We start from the raw sequence: 22,067 nt of genomic DNA on the forward strand, positions 1-22,067 counted from the left end.
TTAATTCCAGAAAGGCCAACGCACATTCAAAGGATTTAACAGGCCTGCCCCCTGCACTACTGGAATTGAAATCGAGGCCAAACACTTATTTATGAGATGTTATTTTCACTCATGACAAGCTTATAAAACAGTAATAATAATCTAGGGGGAGATTCACAATGCTGTTTACTCTAAAGTGTCAAAAGCACCTTTTACATAATGTTTGTTCTATTTGTTTTTGTTTGGTATCATTGGTTTGTTATCACCCTCAGTGTATATGCAAATCATTCAATGTACAAAAATCTTCCTGTGATTGTCTCATGTTCTTACAATTTTTTTTTGTTTTGCAGCATGCCATCGTTTCAAAGCCAGCTGATATTACAGAACCTTTCTTTAAGCCTATTTATGATCCTCTATGCTTTGTCCTGCCTGCTAAAAAAAGGTCTCGCTAGAGGCAAGACCAGTAACTCAACAGGAGCTCACTGTCAACACAGTGTGCATACTATAGGAATTAAAGTTAACCATGTTATAACCCTACAGAACATATAGCTTGATAATGTACAGTACTTAAAAAGCTAATATTTGCTAATCAAAACTAATGAAGCAAAATACATGTTTTCATTTCATCACTTTTCATTTACTTTGGACCAATAATTCCTAGATTCACAACGCAGTAATTAGTCTTGCGCTAGAAGTCTAACTTAAGACTGCCAAACTGTTCTTCTCTGAGCAGAACTGCATTGTAATTATAAATAGCTCTGAAGTTTAACAAAAAACAAAAAATATGTTTGCCATTCTATCCTAAATCTATAAATATCTTTGCACGCTAAATTAATAAAGGAATGTCATAACCCTAGCAAAGGCTGGAAAGCTGGCTCTTCAGAGCAAGGATTATTATTCAAACATCTGTAATGAATTCAAGAAGTACCGTAGTGCTTTTCTGACATACCTTGGCTGACCTGGTGATGGCCCCGATCTCTGAGTAGAGGTCTGTGCTGTCTGGGACCTTTTCCACCACTATTGTGCAGGTGTGATGCAGGAGAGACTGCTTGTGCACAGTGTCCTTCACCTCTGGAACTTTCTCTAGGTAGCTCAGCTCAAACCCTTTGGCCTTTAATTCAAAGAACATCATATCAAGTTTATAAACATTTTTTAAACGCATAACATAAACTTGAGAAGTACAGCAAGTTTTACATGATTGAAGTTTACATGCCTCTTCGTACCAGTGCTGGCAGTCACCACTGACGAATTATAATTTTTTTTTTTAAATGAGAAAATGCATAACCAGAAGTAGATGTGTGTCCAAAATGAATAATATTTGGTGTTCCACTGCACTTGTGGAACAGATTTTTCATTTAAACATTTCTGCATAGTATGGAAAGATATACAATGATTAGTAAGCACTGGGTCTGGTTTGGGTAAAGGGGCAACACATGCCCCACCTCAGTCATTCTTATTGAAGGGTAGTACTGGATTTATACATATACTGAAAAGTTTATCAAAGAATAATCAGAATATTATTTAGTACCTGTGACTTCTGCATTTTAATGATAATTACTACTAAGAATGACATGGTGGTGGAGCTTCAAGTATTGTATTCAGCCTTTACAGAGCTATTAGAGATTATGGCAGCAGGAAGTTAGCCATCATTCCTTTTAGTCCCTGTAAGGCAGCTGGGCTCTGTGCTTATTTTTTTCCAAAAACATGGGTACTGAGAAGCTGTCTAGCACCCACACAGGTCTTCACAGTATAAAACAATAACCTGCTAAACAAATAAATGATGGATTTTGGAAGCGGCATCCCTCCCCCTTCTCCATCCCCATGCTTTAATATGTACAATCTGGAAAACATATTAGTTGATGTTTAATAACGTCTAATATGGAAAAATGTTAGCTAATGTTTTAACTTCAAAATCTTTTTTCCAGAAGAATTTGTAAGTGGGTAATTTATTATAAACCATTATCCTTTATCACTAAATCATTTTCCACTTTACTTTGTATTGTGCTGTTTGTTACGTGGAACAAAAGAAAGTGGATTCCCATTTTCTTTTCTTCATTTTTTTTTCTAACGTCAAAACAGTTTTTAGAAGTACAGTATTAAAGTATTGCAGAGCTACCCTGCAAGTTTAGAAGCATGCATTACATTACCTTTGCTAAATGCATTAAACAAATAGGATGTTTCAGAGCAGATTTAAAAAACAAAGCTTTTTTTTTAGTTCTCCCAACTAGTTTAGATCTGGACAGGAACGTGTTGTGCCAGCCCGGGGTTGGAGAGTAAACCAATGGCTGAGCTGGAATTTATTTCCAGCAGAAATCTTTTGTCCACTGTGTTTTACTTTCCTGGAATGTTGGTCAAAAATATCATGATAGCTAAAGTTTTATTTAGATGACATTTTTCTATTTAACGGTAATGTGCACACAAAGACTAAATAAAATAAGAAACTAGAACCTTTACTTACATTTGATGCATTTAGAAAGTTACCGATTGTAAGTAAAGTAGATAAGATGTGCCTTAGTGTCTTATTATTTTCTAGCTGGTCCATCCCTTCTTTTAAGTCTTGGAGTGGCTCAGCTACTTCCTGGAGATGGAATAAAGATGACATTATTTATATGATACATATAGGTCCCATATTAAGTTATCTTTCCAGATGCAAGTCTAAAGTTGAGGGAGCACAGAGACACTTTTTCAAGAACAGTGACTTGAAACCTAATTCCAGGAGACCGGGAGACGTAGTTTATGGCAATTTTGCTGTATCAAACCCCAAGTCTTCCCTGGTGTGACATACAGTGGCCTAAAACCTAGCCTCCTGAACACATGTTCCAAGCCACAAAGTGGCTTTGTGTTCCCTAAGCTTTACAGTTCGTAGAAGAAAGTGTACCAGTGTGTTCTGATGGTAAAGTGCCATCGGGTGCTCTTCAAAGGCTACTTAGATGATGCTTTATTTCAGTACAATAAACTTACCATTTTTCTACAATTAATTTTCATTAATGATTTGGTGGAATGTTTCAACTTTATTTTAAAGGTCTAATCATTCAAGTCCAGGCTGATATCCAGCCAAGAATTACATGATTACTAGTTCAGGTAAATTACTTCCTATACAGTTAAAAAAACAACCAAACAAAAAAAAAACAGCATTACTTTATATTAAAAAAAAATGTTTTGTGTATTTTTTGAAATCGAGTGGAAGTTAAATGATTCAGAGCTACAGTCACCTTCTCTGTTAATTCGTAGTCCATTTTGAAAGCCCAGAGCTGGAGCCTGGCAGAGAGCTCACTGATGGAGGATAGTGTGAGCAAGAATTGTTCCGCGCTGCCCAGGGGAATGTCAGGGCTGGCCAGCTGGGCTTCCTGGATCTTCTGTTTCTCCTCCACCGTTGGGATCATGGTTAAAATTTTCTGAAAATGTTCAGAGAATTTGCTAAGTTGACAAAATTATTATGAATAATTATTATTTTTTTGTATTTTCCTTATTTATTTGAAAAAAATACTGGAAGCCAATTCTGTAAATTCAGGAGAAACAATAGTACCTGACCTGGAGATGTTTTATGTATGTGGAGGAGAGTTAATAATTGAAACTTGCCCTGGTCAAGACTTACTGTGCGATTAAACCAAAATGTTTCACTGACCTTCTATGATACATAAGAAATCAAGTGATCAAGTTTAGAAACTTCAAATGGAAAATATAAAAAACAGGGCAACATAATACCGATAAACTGTAAAATACACAATAAACTAAAATCAGATTCATGCATTTTTGGTGTTTGGCAGAAAACAGAAAGTTAGGATTTAAATTAAATATTTTATTTCTCTGTGACATCATTGAATTTGCCTTCTTTTGATAAAAAATATTCGGTGCCAAAGAACACATTTTTATTTTCAGTTTTGCATACAAATATTAAAGTTGAATACATATCTCACACACTAGGTCTGTTACATGTTAATTGTCAAACAAGTCACAAAACAAAAAAACTACTGTGTGTAGTTTATATATAAGATATCTATAATATATAATATATATATATATAGATATATATATAATATATATATATATATAATTATATATTTTTTTTTCCTTGTGCTTTTAGAGATAATTAAAATAATTTACATTACAGTGTTGTTATAAGACATCAGCGCTGCAGTAGCAGTGGAATTAATCTATAATCGTAGTAAGACTTCACAATGTTTTTCACAGTTAAACGCAATCAAGTTGCAGTTGTTGCTATAGATGCTGAGGCTGTAGCTGTTGGGGAACTAGGCAGTAGGCGTTACAACGCTGTTTGAGAGCCATTACCTGTACAGTCATGATCAAGGGAAATCTAAAACCCAGCACCTGGGTTAAATACTAAAATAAAATTTATCATTTTCAAAACATACCTCAATCCCTTCTTTATTTAAGGCATATTCATCGAAGTTGAGAATAGCGGTCTTGATTGTCCTTGGAGGGGGTAATACTGTCATACCGATGTTAATGGCATTGCTTCTTTTTGAGTCAAGAACAATGATTTCCTGTCGCTTCCCATCAGCAGCGGTTTTCTAAAATAGGTAAAGGAAAACCCAGAAGAAGCTGTCAGTATGGGCACAGGCCACAGAAACATTCAGAACAAATGGTTACCACATTGGAAATGTTTGTACGCAACGGACAAAAGTTTGTGAACCCCAATGATAATTATGAAAATTCCACAGTTTTACCATGATAGCCTTCTTGAATCTTTTCTTAAATATTCAATATGGTATATAATAACCAATTCTATGTCTTTTGAAACAAAATGATGTATGAATTAGATAAACAATGAGTAATTAAGATTCAGGGTATTTGGAAAAGTAAGTGAACCCCTGGTTTAGCAATTAAGGGGATAATTAAAATCAGTTGTTTAAATAACTAGGTAGATCTTCAGGGGTGAGTTTGGGAGGCCCCACCCTACATAAAGATCAGAAACCTTGTGAGTTTGGTCTTCACCATACAGGTGTGTGGAAACATGTCATGCCACGATCAAAAGAAATCTCTGAGGACCTCAGAAAAACAGTTACTAATCAGTCTAGAAAGAGTTACAAAACCATTGCTAAGGATTTGGGGCTCCACCAATCCACTGTCAGACAGACAGACAGACAGACTGTCAGAGTCTACAAATGGAGAAAGTTCAAGACCACAGTCACTCTACCCAGGAGCGGTCATTCTAACAAAATTTCTCTAAGAACAAACCGAAAAATCATCAAAGAAGTCACAAAGAACCCCAAAGTAACTTCCAAGGATCTGCAGGCCACTCTCACCTTGGCTAATGTGAATGTTCGTGACTCAACTATCAGAAAAAGACTGAACAAGAATGGTGTTCATGGAAGGATAGCCAGGAGGAAACCACTGCTCTCTAAAAAGAACATTGCTGCCCATCTGAAGTTCACCAAAGAGCACATAGATGATCCAACAAGACTTTTGGAACAACGTTCTCTGGACAAACGAGTCAAACGTAGAACTTTTTGGCCTCAGTGAGAAAAGTTATGTTTATAGAAAACCAAACACTGTGTTTGAACAGAAGAACTTCATCCCAACCGTCAAACATGGTGGTGAGAGTGTGATGGTTTTGGGCTGCTTTGCTGCCTCAGGACCTGGACGGCTTGCCATCATTGACACAACTATAAATTCTGCATTATATCAGAAGATTCTAGAGGAGAATGTCAGGCCATCCGTCCGTGAGCTGACGATGAACTGAAAGTGGGTCATGCAGCAAGACAATGATCCTAAACATACAAGCAGATCTACAAAAGAATGGCTGCAGAAGAAGAACTTACACATTTTGGCTTAGTCAAAGTCTGGACCTAAACCCCATCGAAATGTTGTGGCAGGACCTGAAGCGAGCTGTCCATGCAAAGAAGCCCTCAAATTTCACCGAGTTGAAGCAGTTCTGTAAGGAGGAATGGGCTAAAATTCCTCAAAACCGATGTGAGAGACTGACCAACAGTTACAGGAAAGAAAGTGCATACCTCCTTTTATTTTCTATCTCTTCCTATCCCCAGTATCTGTCCATGTTCTGTCTGTCCGTGTTCTTTCTAGCAATAATATTTTGCTACAGTATTTTAAAATGGAGTGTTTTCTGAAGAAGAGTTTCGGAAACGGTAGTAATGAAGGGGAGTGAGCGGCACTGCAAGAAAAAAACCAAGAACCTGAAAGAATGATAAAAAATATTTGGAATACGGTTTTACCTGGTTTGGTTCTGAAGAGGATCCATGGTCACAGTTCACTGTGTGTGGTGAAGTGCTGTCTAAGGAGGGCTTAAAACCATCGAAAATGTTGCAGCACTCTCTTCAAGGGAAACCTATCCATTTCTTTCAGTGAAAGTTGACAGAGCTAAGGGGCCAGACGAAAGTACTCAAGTTGGCTGCTAAAGAGAAGGCTCTCCATGCATCTTTTGCTGTGTCACATTGGACAGCCAAAACTGGAAAACCCCACAATACTGGAGAAATGTTTTTTCTACTGTGTGGCAAGAAGGTGGTTTTCATTATGATGGAAGTGCTGCCAGTCAGCTTAATTCACTTCCACTGTCTAATGACACTGTTGCCAGGCATATTCACAATATGACTATTGACCTGCATGAGCAAGTGATCGTCAAGGTAAAGCAAAGTATTTTGCTATTCAGTTGGATGAAACAACTGATGTGTCAGGTGCTGCTCAGATGCTGACCTTCATTAGATTTGAAGATGACGGGGAACTCGAACAGGAATTTCTGTTCTCCTGGCCATTGCCTCAGTATGCAACAGAATAACAACTCTTTGCTCATTTGGATGGTTTTGTCTCCAATGCTGGCTTGGCATGGCAGCGCTGTGTAGGCATTTGCAGTGATGGTGCCATGACAGGAAAAAACAGCGGGTTAGTCACCAGAGTGCAGGTTCTTGCACCACAAGCCATTTGGACTCACTGCATGATACATAGGCAAGCCCTTGTTGCAAAAAAATTCAACATGCTCTGAAATGATAGTTCTCGACGAAGCTATTTGCATTGTCAACTTTATTCAGTCTCGTCTGTTTGGAGTTTTGTGTGATGAGATGGGAGCAGAGCACCATCAGCTACTTTACCACACAGAAGTTCGCTGGCTGTCGCGAGGCAAGGTGCTTAATCATTTGTTTCAGACAACAATTCTCTGCTGACCGTAAAGCCTGTAGATGCTAAATGGCTTGCTTTTCTAGCTTACCTGACAGATATTCTCGATCATACATCTGTCCTTACTCTCACTGACAAAATCGCATTTTATTTATTAAATAACTTTTTGAATGAGAGCGCTTTGTCAAAGAGAGACTTACAATCCGTTATAGCCAGCTACCTGAAAAGCCTTCAGCTACAGTTTTGAGAGTACTCCCATGAAAAGGGGTGGATTAGAAATCCCTTTATTACTGAAGCAACTGCAAGTGCTAATTTGCCACTTACAGCAGAAGGATATTGATGGACTTTTCTTGTGACGAGATGCTGAAGCTTACATTTTCTCAGCAAACTCTTGCGAACTTTTGGATTTCTGTGCGACAAGAACACCCAGAGCTATCATCTGCAGCTGTGAAAGTGCTCATGCTCTTCCCATTTACCTACATTTGTGAATCAGGTTTTTCTGCACTCAGTTTACTAAAAAACAAGTACAGGACCCACCTCACCTTTGAAGATGACCTTCGCCTTTACCTGGAGCCATATGGAGCCCCGTTTCAGCATTTGTGTTCATCAATGCAAGCTCACGCCACCCCTTAGGTAAGCAATGTAATTTTTAAAAAATGTATTATTATTTTTTTTTTTATATTGTTGGCTATAAAAATAGACAATGGCTATATTTTAGTTTTGTTGATATTGCCATCTAATGCATGTTTTACTTATCAATAATAACTATTCTTCAGTAATACAGGGCGCAAAGTAATATTTACAGGTAAGTCTCAGTGCCGTGAAGTCTGAGAAACGCTGCTCTACAGTCATTTGGCCTAAGCACTTTTAATTCATTGTCTGATTAGGTCTCTAGGCAATAATAAAATAAATAAACAAATAAATAAACTTTCCTGGATCCTATGTGTCTGTTGCTTGTAAATGCATCTCCTAAAACTGCAGATTCAAACATTAATTAAAATTATTTGTTTCTTTTTAGCTGTAGCTACAAAATGTGTAACAAAATGTTGGAAAAAAATGAACAAACACCCCTATAGCTATGTGGTTTGGACTTTGTTTTCAACGAGTCAATATGGATAAAACATTACCTGTTTTGAAAAGGCTGCATGGTTTTATTCTGCTTAAACTCTTCCAGGAGTTATTACTCAACTGGTTAACTACTTATAGTACACTGTCACACATGCTGTGAATTAATGTTTTACACTCAATAAAGAGCAGCAAAGATACTTGGGTCAATAAACCATTTACACCAAAGAATAATTTTTTTTATGAAAGGAGAAAAACTTCCAATGAAATTACAGTAAACAAGTAGAAATCAAAATCAAATTAGACCTTGTGAAATTGTTCATTTCTCATTTGGAGACATTAACAGGTGCATTTTTTTTCTTTTTTTTTCTCTTACAATGCTATTGGTGCGAATGCCACACTACAGTAGAAGGTTTATGAACTTCCCCCATGGCATTCAGACTGCAGGCACCACACTCCTGCAAACTTTAAATGGTGTTTTTCAAAAATCATTTTGGGATTTTTTTATACTCAGGCACAGATGTACAGTATAACTCATTCAACTTATCTACATGGGCCCCCTCAGTTGAATGTCCAGGGCAATAGAAGGCCAGCTTATGCCAATATTCTGCCAACATGCTTTGTCACAAAAAAACAAAGTAAATAAAGACTAGCTAACTATTTTTACAAGAAAACTTTGCTAACTACATTCATATGGGAATGCAATTTTACAAGAACCGAGCTGCAAGCAGTTGAAATGAACTTAAAATTTGCCTTACTGTCAGCAAATCATTTGCTATTTTTCTAGAAGGCTAGAAATAATACACCCAATGTTTCTTTGATGTTTGTAAGTACAACTCGTTTCACAACCCAATCTTCCAAAAGATACAGTTTTATACATCCCCACGTGTTGCTATAACTTTTTAAATAATGATAACTGTAATTTTCCTTTTTATTGTTAACATCGGGACAACTGTTTACACTAATACCTTTAAAGTCTGTTTAAAAGCTGTTTTCAAAATGCCCGCTCTACTGCACTGATAGTGTTATTATTGCCCACATTGTCAAACAGGTAACACGGCAATAACGATCCATGATGTGGTATGGAACACAAAAGCCAGAGCACTTGTTATGTTCATTGCAGTGATTTAGAAAGACAGGTCTCAAACCCCAGTGCACTAGAGCAGCCTTAAAGTTATAAGTGCAAAAAGTTGTCAGGATGCTAACAATAAAAAAGAAAAAATTACAGGTACGTTATTTAAACAGTTGTAGCAACACGTGGGGGCTTGTAACACAATAATTTCCTTATTCTTTAAGGGTCTTTCTTTGGAAATAAATAAATAAAAAATTCCCCCAGATGTCCAGTGTTGGAACCAATGAGCTGTGAAACCTGGCCTACAACAGAACAATGCCATTTTTAATGCCACAGTTTTAACATAAAACAGCAACATAAGCTGTTGCATAGTCTTATCTGTGATGTAAGTTAGCTAATCAGAACTCTGACAATCTTTAATGAAGCAGCATCTACTGAAAGCAGTATAACACAGACGAGAAGACTCTTGGGTGTTTTTAAAGGGAGAGCATTTTAAACTGGGGAGCAGCACACCAGGTAATGAAAGGCACTCATGCTGGTCAACAGTCCTGTCTTTTGCTTAATCCAGCATTAAACCATCATTAATCCACCAGATTATAGCTGTGTTTTCCAAATTTTCACCATCACATTTTTAATTGACTTTATGTTTATATTAAAGTGGAAGCACTTTTACAATATCTTGTGATGCATTGGGAGGTCACTGCACAAAGCGCATAAGCTTTAAATAAATCTTTGAGTGAGCTTTATTTTATATTTTTTATTAGGTCCATTCCTCCTCATCATTTTTGAAGGGGGGAAGGGTGACCTAAATTTTATTTCATCTGTTTTAGATATGTACTTTTTCAATGGGCTGAAAAAGTAACACATAATGACACTGGTTGAATGAAGTCCAAATGACACAATCAAATCCAAATGTTCTTTAAAAGGTCACAGAAACATGTGTCTCTCTAACTCCAAGGACTAAGTGACAGCACATGTGGAAGACAAATAGGGTACACTGCAGGAAACTGAATTATGAACAGTAACCCATTGAAACACTTCAAAGACATGCAAGTTATTGGGCTTAGAGTATACTACAGTAATGTTTTAAATGAAAAAAAATGTTTTTGAAGATAGACACATTTTATGCAATGGGAAAACTATTAAAAGCTGTAGATAACATGGTCAAGATTAATTTAGTTGACAATCTGCTGTTCATTGGCCACTGTTTTTTTTTTTTTGTTTTTTTTTAAACCATTCCACAGCCTGGAGAAGACAGAAATTGACAAGTGTAATGGACAGTGCTGTGTAATGCACGGTGCTCCACATTCTGTCCTGTGCCCTGTCGGTGAGATGGGATGCTGTGTAATGCACTGTGCTAGAGTCTGTCCTGTCTCCTGTTGGTGAGATGAGATGAGGTTAAAAGCTCTAAAACCACGAATGCAAAGGAGCCCGGCTCGATGCTCGATTGCAGTGTGCTGGGTTGCTGGTTCGTGCCCGGCCTCCACCCTGTTACACAAGCTACAAAGTACCAATATTCATGGCATTTTTCCTTTAATGTAAATCCACAAATCCATCCGACCAAACACAACTTTTTTCCAATTTTGTCTTTTATATCTTACCTTAGTGATTGGCAGTTCCTTAGACTTGGTTTCAAAGAGGTGCTCCAGCTTGGAGGTGTCTAACTTGATGGGCTCCAGCTTAGACCACAGGGAGTCTCTACAGCATTTATGAGTTTTGTACTGCCAGTCCATAGGACGAACCTCATTCCAAAACAACCGAATAGTCTTCTTCTTTTTCTGGAAGGAGGGCTCACCCCGCGGAAGCTGCGGAGAACCGATGTGCTGGGGGACAATGAAGGGTGGGGGAGGTGGCGCCATGACGCCAGGGATAGGGGGCGGTGGTGGGCAGCCAAAAAGAGGTGGTGGGGGTGGTAAGGCCATAAAAGATGGTAGAGGGGGGGGCGGAGGAAGTATCTGATCCCCCGAGCCCACAAAACTGTCCATATCCAAAATATCTTGGTCATCTTCATCCCCCAAGTCTGTGAAGTCCATGTCTTTGATCTTCAGCTCCCGTGGGCTGGCCATGAGTTGATCCCAAATGTAATCAGACTCTTTCTTGGGTGGCGCTGGTGGTTTCTCTGGCTGCTTCTCGCTGACCACACTCTCAGAGGGGCCAATGATCTTGACCAGCTCCCTGCTATTGAACTTCTCAGCAAAAGCCTTGACGCTCCCTTGGTTGTCCAGGTGCTCCATGTCCTTCATGGTGTTCTCCTCGTTGGTTTGCTTGTTGGCTTGCAGGATGGAGATCCTGCTGGCCAGACTGGCCACTGACTCTTCACTCTCTTCTTTCTCCTTGTCCTCCACCTGTTCTTTCTTCTCTTCCTCCTCCTCCTCTTCATCCTGTGACTTCTTGTTCTGGGCATACAACATGTCCAACATGAACAGCTTACTGTTGAGGATTTTGCTGCACTGCTCGTTCACATCAACATCCTTAATGCACTGTGCCCATGGACCTGGTGTGAGGGAAAAAGAAGAACAAATCAATATATAAATAAGAAGACCACAAATCTATGTGTGAAATCTTGTTAAACAGACAAATCTATGTTTGTTTAAAATAAGATTACATACACCTGTATCTAGATATTTAGATATTTTTACCCCTCTCTGTTTCAGTTGTGTTTATGTTATTTTAATTTGTAATTACTACTTTATACCTGTTTTTGACTGCCTGCAATAAAAGTGTGTTGTAATTTGTCTTTCTAGGATGAATGCATTCTCTTCATGGTTAACTACCTATAAGAATGTATTTTTTTCAAGACCAAACCCCTTTTCCTTACCAGTCTCATTGTCGCTGGTTAGCTTGTCCTCCCTCTCCTCTCTCTCTAAAGTGCTGCTGGCAGAAGAGATGCTGGAGGCTGAACAGTTGTCCTTCTCATTCACTTCCTCATTCTGCCTCTCTTTCTCGCTGAGGAGAGTGTTGTCCGCTGGCTCTCGTTCTGGTCCCTGCTCTGCTTCTAGCTCTAATCCCGTCACGTCCTGAGACTCCACCTCCTCCTTTTGGGCCTCTGCTTCCTGTTCAACCTCTTGTGCCACTTCCTGTTTGGGTGCCGACTCCTCTTTGAGTTCTGTTTCAAGTTCTGTCGACTGCTCCTGGGCTGTTTCGATTTCTGTGTTTGGTTCTAGATCTGGTTCAGGCTCTGGTTCGCTGATAAATACTATGGATGAAAAAAAGAAAAAAGTGATTTGCACTTTTTATGTAAGGCAAGTGGTTTCTTCACCCACTTTTTTAAAGATAAGGCCCCTTTTTAAAATGATTGTGTAAATTAGATTATCACCACCCATGTGTTATTTCTCCCACATTGAGGTAGCTCTTAAGTCCAATAAAATGTGGCCCTAATGTTTTTATTACTTCGTTTTTTTTTTTTTATTTTATGGTTCCGAAGAAACACTTTTTTCTGATTCATAATGATAGTATTGCTTTGAACTTTTTCCATAACACCTCTGGTATTCTTTTAGTCACCCACACTGCTGGATCCCCCCTATTGAGAGAGTTCCTGTAGATTTCAGACAATTGGCTTGCAGACTTTTTGATTGAAGTTACATATACATGTTTAAAGTGTGTATTATTATGTGTTTTGCCACATACAATAAAGTCATGAATACCCACACCCACTAGGAATCTGTTCCAGAGGTTCTTCAGCTGTGGATATTTCAATGCCATATTGTAAATGTACCTTGTGTAAAACTTCTTCAGTGTTTATCAGAGTTAAATTGATTTAGTAGCCTTGTAAGTCTGTTGCTGTATTAAAAATATAATAAAACAAAATATTTCATTTTGAGGTGTGACACATGTAATGGTGCTCTGAAAAAAACAAAACAAAACATTAACCATAAAGCTATGAAACTTGAGCAACAAGATTTTTGGAAAACTATCACCGGTCATAAAGTGCCCTGTACAGTAGCTGACACTAACAAGTGTACATTAGCATAAAATAACAGAATGCAGCATTTTCACAGGGACACACAACAGCACTGGACAGATGGCATCATTCAAAGCTATAACGAAAGATTTCAACAACAGCAGTACATCTGTTACAAGCTGGCCATAATAAAAACTTTTTTTTCATATATATGGCTGTAGCATCCTAATATTACAATTATTGTATGTATTCTCTTTTTCTGAGCATTACATGGAAGCTGAAAAAAATACACCAATGATGACATAAACGGATTCATTTTTACAACATTGGACACAACACCTGTACCCATATCACACAACACAATGTAGGGAACAGTGTTTTTTTGGCAGCTTGGCATAAGAAAAGTGCTACAGTGCTAAAAACTATTAAAGAATATTGCATCAGGATTATAATCGTCTGTCTGTATCAGCCACTGACTCACTGTGTGACCCTGAGCAAGTCACTTAACCTACTGTGCTCCGTCTCTAAAACTTTTTGACCAACATGGTTTTGGTAAGCATTGTTAAGCCCACAGAGACATGGTAAATCATATGGCAAACCAAACTATGGTAATACATAGTATAGCATTGGGAAAGCATGGGTCAACTGCAGAACTACCATGCATAATTACTGTGATATTCTTTTATAAGGGATAATCTGTTTAGAAGCAGCAGAGGCCTTATTCATATTGTCTTGCTAGTCTCAGTTGGTATCGCAACGGTTTAATTTCACATGTGTTTCCAGCATGTTCTTCCTTTATCTCCCACCACTTTTCTATATAAATCAACAGCTTCATGAAAAAAAAATGTAAAATACAGTATATGTGGAAAAAAAAACCTTTCCTAAATCAACAGTTCAGGAAAGCTTTCACTGGGATTGTCAAAGCTTCAACAGGGATCAACAATGTCATAACTCTTGACAGGAATCTACATGTTTTAAAGCTATGTATTGTCTTTGAAAGTAAAAACAGATAATGTCTTTTAGGTGTGAACACTGTAAAGAATGAAAACGTTAATTGTTTTATGTGTGGGTGGAAGCTACTGGGGCTGGTTGTACTAACAAGATAAAAAAAAAAAAAAGGATCGGGCCCTGGCTCCCTGGACCCGAATCTTGAGAAGGCGTTGTACTAAACGGATCATGAGCACACTCCACTGATCTGAATTTTTTATCTGATTCTGGCGCTGCACATGCTGTAACTACGGAAACTGACCAATGAGAAGCAAATATTCACGGCACAGCGTTTAAAGATTCTAAATGTCAGAATATCAAGTACGCTTCATTTAAAACAACATAATCCTGTCCATACTGGAAACTATTAGAAGCAACTACTACATTTATAATAATAATAAAAACAATCCAATGCTTTTAGAAACAGAGTATGTTAATATCTGGCTGTTGTTTTTTTTAACTTCTAAAACGTTTATAATAAATGTTAGCGTTCATGGTCGTGCGCATTTTCTGATGGATACACTCACAATGCTGTATTCTTTACAGCAGTAAGTTAGCCACCAAGCACACAAACAGCTGCTGCAGCACCGGTTCAGGGGAAATCATCAACACATTTTGAGCAGATTGAATCAAGGGCTAATGATAGCTGCCACTAGAAAAATGTCGCGGACAGGGGGAGACTTTGTCAACACACAAAATGTGTGTAATAATATTTAGTTATGAGGCTTCGTTACTCAGTCAGGTCTACTCTATTAGGCCATGATATATTATAGACCTGACTAAGTGTTTTCTATACAGCGATATTTTCTTAATAGAGTACTTATGGCTTTTACATGCACCTTTACTTAGATAATGTTAATGTTTTCTAAAACAGTAAAGTACCTTCGTTTTCACATAATAGTCTGAGGGAAATATTTCTGTGAAATCCTGAACATATTTGAAAAGTTTATTAAGTTACTGTTATGTCGATAAATGATCTAAATACAGGGTGCTTATTTAAAAATTATGTTAGCAATTGTAAAGAGTTTCCTTTACACATTATGACGGTGTATGTCAAACATCTCTGTTGTTTAATATATATTACAGTTTCATTTGTTTAATTCGCAACCATCAACTGTAGCAGGATCAGATTGGAATCAGATCTGAGTTTTAAATGGAGGAATTACATTATTTTGTTTATTTCTTTGTTCAAAACTAAAAACATTTAATTTCTCCATTTATAAAATGTTCAATGAAGCTCTGATCCCACTCTGATCTTGGTCTGAAGCAAGATCAAAATTGGATCAGATTTTGAGCCAAAACTGAGCTCAAGACCAGCTCTGATCCTTTTAGTGTAACCCAATACAACATAAGACCAAGATGCGAGCCTGGAACCAGGATCAGATCCGTTTAGTACAACAGGCTCCTCGTGACCACATTCTGTATTTACATATAAAACATGGTAAATTATTATAAATGCATAATCACTGTACAAATGTATTTAGCTTTTCAAACAATGGCTTATTTACTTAATTCAACATATATCGTTATTTATATCTAGCTGAAATAGGAACTTAAATTCAAAATTCACTTTTAAAAAAAGAAAAACAAACAAAAAAAACAAAACCAAATGGCTGATTAAGTGACGAAAGCTTCAAAATCCTGCTAAGACTTTCACTATTGGCTGGGTCATACAGTACCTAGTGATGTGCAAAAAAATCATACACAGCTGGTGGCTTTTATCTATTGCTTTTAAAGACATTACATCTCTTCTTTTAATGAGTAGGTTCTTTTTTTTCCTTTTTTTAACTAATCTTAAAACCACAAAATCACTAATGAGAAAGTTTCTTTAATAACTAATAATACCAGGTTTCTACTCAGAGATGTATTCAAGTTCTGTTTACTGTAGACTTCCCATGGGTTTCTTCTGTCATGGTAGATGAAAACAATGCAGATGTCTCTTGGCTCTGAAGATACAAAATCCACATCTGGTCCATCTGTACATGAGGAAAGGGGCTGCTAACCAGAATGGATTTCATTAATAGAAAAGGTCCATCAAAGTGGTACACAAAGCAGTTACATTTAATGGAGTTAGCTGCCAAATATATTATTCTTAGAAGTTGATGCTAATCATCTTATTTATCCTTTTAATATTGGTTCCCAAAGCTGCAAGACTGTGCAAATGAGAAACAGAGAGAAGCAGGGAGATGAAAGGAAAGGTGACATGTTTCTTATTTCTATATTGTCATTGAGACAAGTTTCAAAACATTAGGTTATTATCATAACCCTGGTTTCCTGAAATAGAAATGTAATCATTACCATATGGGTGTTTATCTCCTAAAACACCCTGAAACCTGGATCGATGTATCAAAGCCACTCACAGAGCCTGTGATGCAGTCATGCCCACCTCTGAGGGCATAAATAGACTGCATACACAAATCTCAGCATCATTTTTCCTTCAAGCCTGCTGCTATCATGGACATAGTGACCTTAAAGGTTAATGGTTACATTTCTATTTCAGGGAACCAGGGTTCCCTATCAAGAACAAAATGTAACCATTACTTACTGCGTGAGCATACCCAAGCTGTCGCAAGGCAATATTACAGAACAACTGCAATGCTACAAGGGTAAGCCAAAGGCTACCTTGCACGCTACCATTAGGAATCCCAGTAACAAATAGCTAGGGCTAAAAAACTGAGGGAGAAACTCACCTCTGTGTCTATGTTATAAGGATCAACCCTGAAGCCGTCCTTAATACTCTAGTTCCAAAGCAAGGGTTTTGTGGATCCAAGAGACTTACTCTATAGAACCTTGTAAATGTATGGGGAGTAGCCCACACTGCTGCATTGCAAATGTCTGTGACAGATGCACCCTGGAATAAAGACCACGAAGTTGCCATGCCTCTGGTGGAATGGGCAGTGAGGTTTTCTGGAGAGGGCAAGTTGGCTCACTTCTATGCATTCCTGACTGTGTCTGTTATCCATTTGGACAGCCTCTGTTTAGAAAGGGCTTGACCATCGGATTTCACCCCGTAACAGACAAGAAATTGTTGGACTGCCTCCAACTTTTCGTCCTGTTAACATAATACGCTAGGGCCCGCACAGGGCAGAGTGTATGGACTGGAAAGGAGGTGGATGGAAAACCTCCAATTCCACAGGCTGGTTGACATGAAATGCCAAGATAGTTTTCAGCAAAAAGCAGAATTTGTACAAAGCGTAGACTTTATCCTGGCTTCTGCAAAAATTAAGCAGGTTTTCGCAATTGCAAATGCCTGCATTTCACTCACCCACTTTGCAGAGGTGTTGGAAGCAAGAAAGAAGGTTTGAGCAATAAAAATTTCAGCTCAGCTGAATGCAAGTGTATCAAGAACTGTTTTAAGCCTCCAGTGAGGAACAATATCCATCATAGGTGGCCGAAGCCGCCAACTCTTTTTAAAAAAATTGTCCCACCACATAGTGAGCTCCTGGCGAGACCGAGTCAACCTTGACATGGCAAGCTGAAATAGCTGCCAGATAGACATTTAACGTAGAGTGGGATTTCCCCTTGTCAAACAGGTCCTGCAAAAATTGCAGTATAACTGCCATGGGACAGGTAGTGAGGGTAAAAACCCCAAGGCAGGCACCACGTCTGAAAGTTGTCCCACTTGTATCTGTACTGGGAACACATGGACGCTGCTCTGGCTATTTGCAGGGTGTCAATGACCCTATTAGACAGACCCAGATGGTTTTAATGGAGCCATTCAGGGGCCAAACTCTGAGCTGTAGGCTCTGTGGGTCAGGATACCATGAGGAACTGTCTGAGCAGGTCGCGGCATGTAGGCAGTCTTCATGGCTGGCTGTTCAGGAGCTGCATCAGGGCTGAAAACCAGAGTCTCCTGGGCCAATAAAGGGCTACTAAGAGCACCATAAGAGCATGGCGAGTGATGGGAAGGCACATAAAAGTTGCCTCGGCAACAGTTTGCCACTGGTTTGTGCACTGGGGTTGGTCACTTGGAAAGCAGACACACCAGCTCCTTTGTGGACTTCCATGCGCGGTGACAGTGCTGTAGCATCTCATCCACTGCAGGATCAAAGGTATGCCCTGTTGTAATGGGGGCATCTAACAGCAGTTTTTTTATCCACATCAGGCATGTGCGGCTATCAAAGCAGCCAGGTTCCTGCCCACAGCCTGCCGTTCATTTTGGAGACAAAGGGAAGGTTTTTGTTGACCAAACACAGCTCCTCTAGCTACTGTGGTGATGGTCTATGATTCTCTGAACGCAACTTCAACAAAATGCCTGGTAGGCTACCAGTATTCTGTTGTAGTTACCCAGCCTTGCGGTGAATGAACGGGCTGAATAAGCGTGCTTCAGAATCACCTCCGAGACCCAACACTGTTTGTTAAGGCAGCTATCATCCTTGGTCAGGAGTGCTATTTTAGGCACCTGTACCACAGCAGCAACAGAAGCCTCTACATTTGGAAATTGGGCCAAACCCAGTGGTCTATGCTGAGCTGACTTCACTTCTGACCTGATACAGCTTCTAGCCCAGTCCTCCATGGGTGGCTCTATGGTAAATCATACCTACTACACAAACAGTAAATGTTGCTCAGCAACCAAGCAGTATATTAGAAGAAAAAAAAGGCCTTCTTTTGTTCACCTTTTATTAAGCTGCTCAAGCTACTCCTTGGCTGTACCGCAATTCAGACAAAACCTTGGCTTGTGGCTTTATCTACAGTATATCTGCCATCAAAACCCTGAAATGTTCCATCTTATCACCAAATTGATAGAAAACCCATAAGAGCTGTTTCCTCTAAATGTAAAAAAAAAACCTCCAAAAAAACTGATGTGTATCTCCATTTAATCTAGGGGAGTTCTTCTGGTAAAGCATTCCAAAATCTGAACTTAAAGTTAAAGCACTAGGAATTAAAAGATAAAGGAGTCTTCTTGGTATTAATTTGAAGCTAAAGAAATGAAAAACCCCTGTGACGGTTATTCAAAAACCTTTGCTGCTAAACATATCAATGCTTTTATTATATTTTATATTACCTGTCATTTCAAATGAATACAAATAATTAATAGACACTACAATAACATTACTGGAACTGCATTACACTATCTTAATTAAACCCCCGAAATGAAACTGTTCACAAAGATGACTTTAATACAACTGTGCAAATCCTAGGAATCTGGCTCTACTCTTTAAGACACAGCAGGACTAGGAATCTCATCGGAAAGGCAAACTGTGATAAACAGATGATGTAACAAAAGCGATAAGGTTACGCTATAATTATATATTATATTGAGATCTATGGTTGAATATACTGTATGTGTCTGAAATAGGAAATTTATACCAGAAAGCAACCAATGCTGTTTGCTAGGCACTTCATGTTTTTATTTTAAACATATGCAATAGGAATGTCTGTTGTTGATGGGATATGTTGGTGGCTGATGTTAGTTGCAAGGCAGTTGAAAAAGAAAATGTACTAAATCTAAACTACACAGCTACACTTGAATTTGTAAAACAATTACCCAGTATATTGAAGGGTCATGCCAGCATGTTTCTCTAACTGCTTTTATTAAAGACAGTCCTGTTTGTAATCATAGATAGTCACTTGTTAAATAGTGAAAACCCTTTGCTGACAGAACAATTTTATGCAATTCTATGGAACTAGGAGCCACAGTTCTGAATATTTTGCTTTTTAGAGACCTGTGTGTGTGTGTGTGTGTATGTGTGATGGTGACTATAATGCAGTGTAAAATGCCATTTTAGTTAAATTAGTTAAACAGGTGTAACAAATCTAAAAAAAAACAATAATGCTTTAATTGCAGTGGAGGTGCATAGACATTGGACATATACACTAATTAACGGCAGCAACAAAGGCAGTTACTGCGATTGTATATACAGTGCTCCCTCGCTGTAACACGGGTCTCGAGGATACAAAAGCGTTATAACCAAAGAGCATTAAAAATGGGACGGGGGGGGGGGGGGGGGGGGGGGGGGAGGCGCCGCAGGACACACAACATCACACATCTGATAAAATAAAAAATAAAATAACTTCCTCTCTATAATGCACAATTGAAGCAACAATTGAACTTTCCGTGAATTAACCACACATAAACTACCGTGTAATCAGCGCTATATTTTTTACAAAACAAAAAAGGTAACATTCCCACTTGCTGATCATTTTAGCAGTTTTTAAACTATAAATAGTCTGGCTAAATGGCATTCGGGAGTTCAGTTCGAAATTACAGACAAGCAAACCAAGTGTGAGAAGGACAGCAGGTCTGGAGAGGGGAAGAGGGAACGGGCTCGTCCCAGGTTCGGCTGCCAGAGAAGGGCTGAAGCGAAGCTGAAGCGCCTCGTCTCCTGGAGAAAACCACAGCTCCTCTTACAGCAAAAATGTAAATATATTAGGAAAGGTAACCCCGTAAGAGGACTAATATTTATTTAGTTATAAAATTAATGCTGAATAAGATGTCTGTGTTATAAAGTGCCAGCGCAGCTTTTCTTCGGTTTAAGAGGGAGACAGAAACGGAAGTTAGACTGAGAAGTTCTTTACAGTTTGAACAACACCGGTGCTGTACTTACTGCAGAAATACTGCATGACTCTCTATTATAAGGAATTGTGGGACATGCTGTAGCAGCGTTATATCTGAGGTGTATTATAACCGAGAGCCTTCTAGCGAGGGAGCACTGTACTTCCAGCACAGTGACATTCATTTCCAATTACAGTGTGCCACAGTTACAGTGCAGCTAATCTGTAATTACAGTAAAACCAATTTAATGCCCATTTGCTGTGGTTGGAATGAAACTGACTTTAATATGTGGAAAATACCAGTGTAGTGGTAATAATGGTGATCTACAGTAGTTGGCAGATTGTTAACAACTGCAAAACAGCAAAGATCCTACAGATCTTTGTTGGCTTTGTGGAGCTGATAAACAATGTACTGTACCTACAGCTGACATTATGGGTTCTTACACAGTGGCAAAAGTAATTGATAATGGTGAGCAAGCTGAACAACCACGTTTTTTTTTTTAAAACTAATACACTAATAGCACATTAGACTAGTTCATATATCTGTTTGGCTTCTGAATCTACAAACCCGATAATAAAGTACTGTTAATGCTACTTAAGCATGAGATATTACATTTCAATTGTTCTATCTTAGTATCTGAAGTATAAATAAGTGATTCTGTAATGAATTCCAATGACATTCGCATCAATTTATGATCTTTTCCTTAATTATTTATTGAAAAATACACAAATAAACAGATGAAGGAATAGAAAAAAAAAACTCGTTACCTTCTGCTGGCTTGGGGGATTCGTAGAGAGTGGACGGTGTCTCTGGCTCCTCCTGGGACTCAGCTGAGGAGGGGGTGACACACCTGTGGACAGGTGAGGTGGACGCAGTGTGGGTGCTCAGGTTGAGGGTCAGCTCGCTCCGCCCCCTTGGCACTGTGCGGCTCCTTTCCTTCTCGTACTCCTCCGCTGCTAACCTTTCCACATTCTTGTACCTGAAAAGGCAATTCGCATTTTCTCAGCGTGGTGAATTGAAACTCACATAGAAAGAAAGTCCACTTTGCCAGCCAATGTCCTAAAGGAAATCTATAGATCTTCCCTTCACGACATCCAACTACACACAAATCACCAAACTGTTTGATAATAACTGTCCAATGCTACTGCATGTCTGCTGTCTAGTCACTGTGCGATCAATAACCGCCCCCCGCCCCCACTGCCTCACACATCCAGTAGAAATCTATCTGCTGCAATGCATGGGTTCTGAACCTCTGGAGTAAAGCATCCTACACCTTTTCAAGATGCACTCCCAGTTGTGTAATTCCCCCTTTCTTGTCTTCAGAGTTTCTGTGGGAACCACCACTCACTCCAAGCAGTCTTCAATTAGATTTAAAGAGAATTACCTCTTGGAATTAATGCATGATTGACACACCCAAGCCCCTGTCAGGTATATTTGACCTGCACTATACTGCACACCGAGACTAATTCTCTTCTCCC

The 22,067-nt window shown here is 38.7% G+C and overlaps 1 protein-coding gene across 9 annotated transcripts in view; it reads right to left on the bottom strand.

The window, feature by feature from the left end:
- The window catches only part of LOC121314771 (FH1/FH2 domain-containing protein 3-like), a 263,850-nt gene that overhangs the window by 15,292 nt on the left and 226,491 nt on the right, over positions 1-22,067 (bottom strand). For all 9 annotated transcript variants that reach the window (XM_041248429.1, XM_041248428.1, XM_041248437.1 and 6 more), the window contains 7 exons: positions 21,357-21,568; positions 12,024-12,401; positions 10,807-11,699; positions 4,353-4,511; positions 3,192-3,374; positions 2,438-2,557; positions 929-1,090 (listed from right to left, as the gene is read on the bottom strand). In XM_041248429.1, coding sequence (XP_041104363.1) covers positions 929-1,090; positions 2,438-2,557; positions 3,192-3,374; positions 4,353-4,511; positions 10,807-11,699; positions 12,024-12,401; positions 21,357-21,568 — 2,107 coding nt within the window. The remainder of the gene's footprint in view (positions 1-928; positions 1,091-2,437; positions 2,558-3,191; positions 3,375-4,352; positions 4,512-10,806; positions 11,700-12,023; positions 12,402-21,356; positions 21,569-22,067) is intronic.

This window comes from Polyodon spathula, chromosome 4 (genome assembly GCF_017654505.1).
Source record: "Polyodon spathula isolate WHYD16114869_AA chromosome 4, ASM1765450v1, whole genome shotgun sequence".
Lineage (NCBI taxonomy): Eukaryota > Metazoa > Chordata > Actinopteri > Acipenseriformes > Polyodontidae > Polyodon > Polyodon spathula.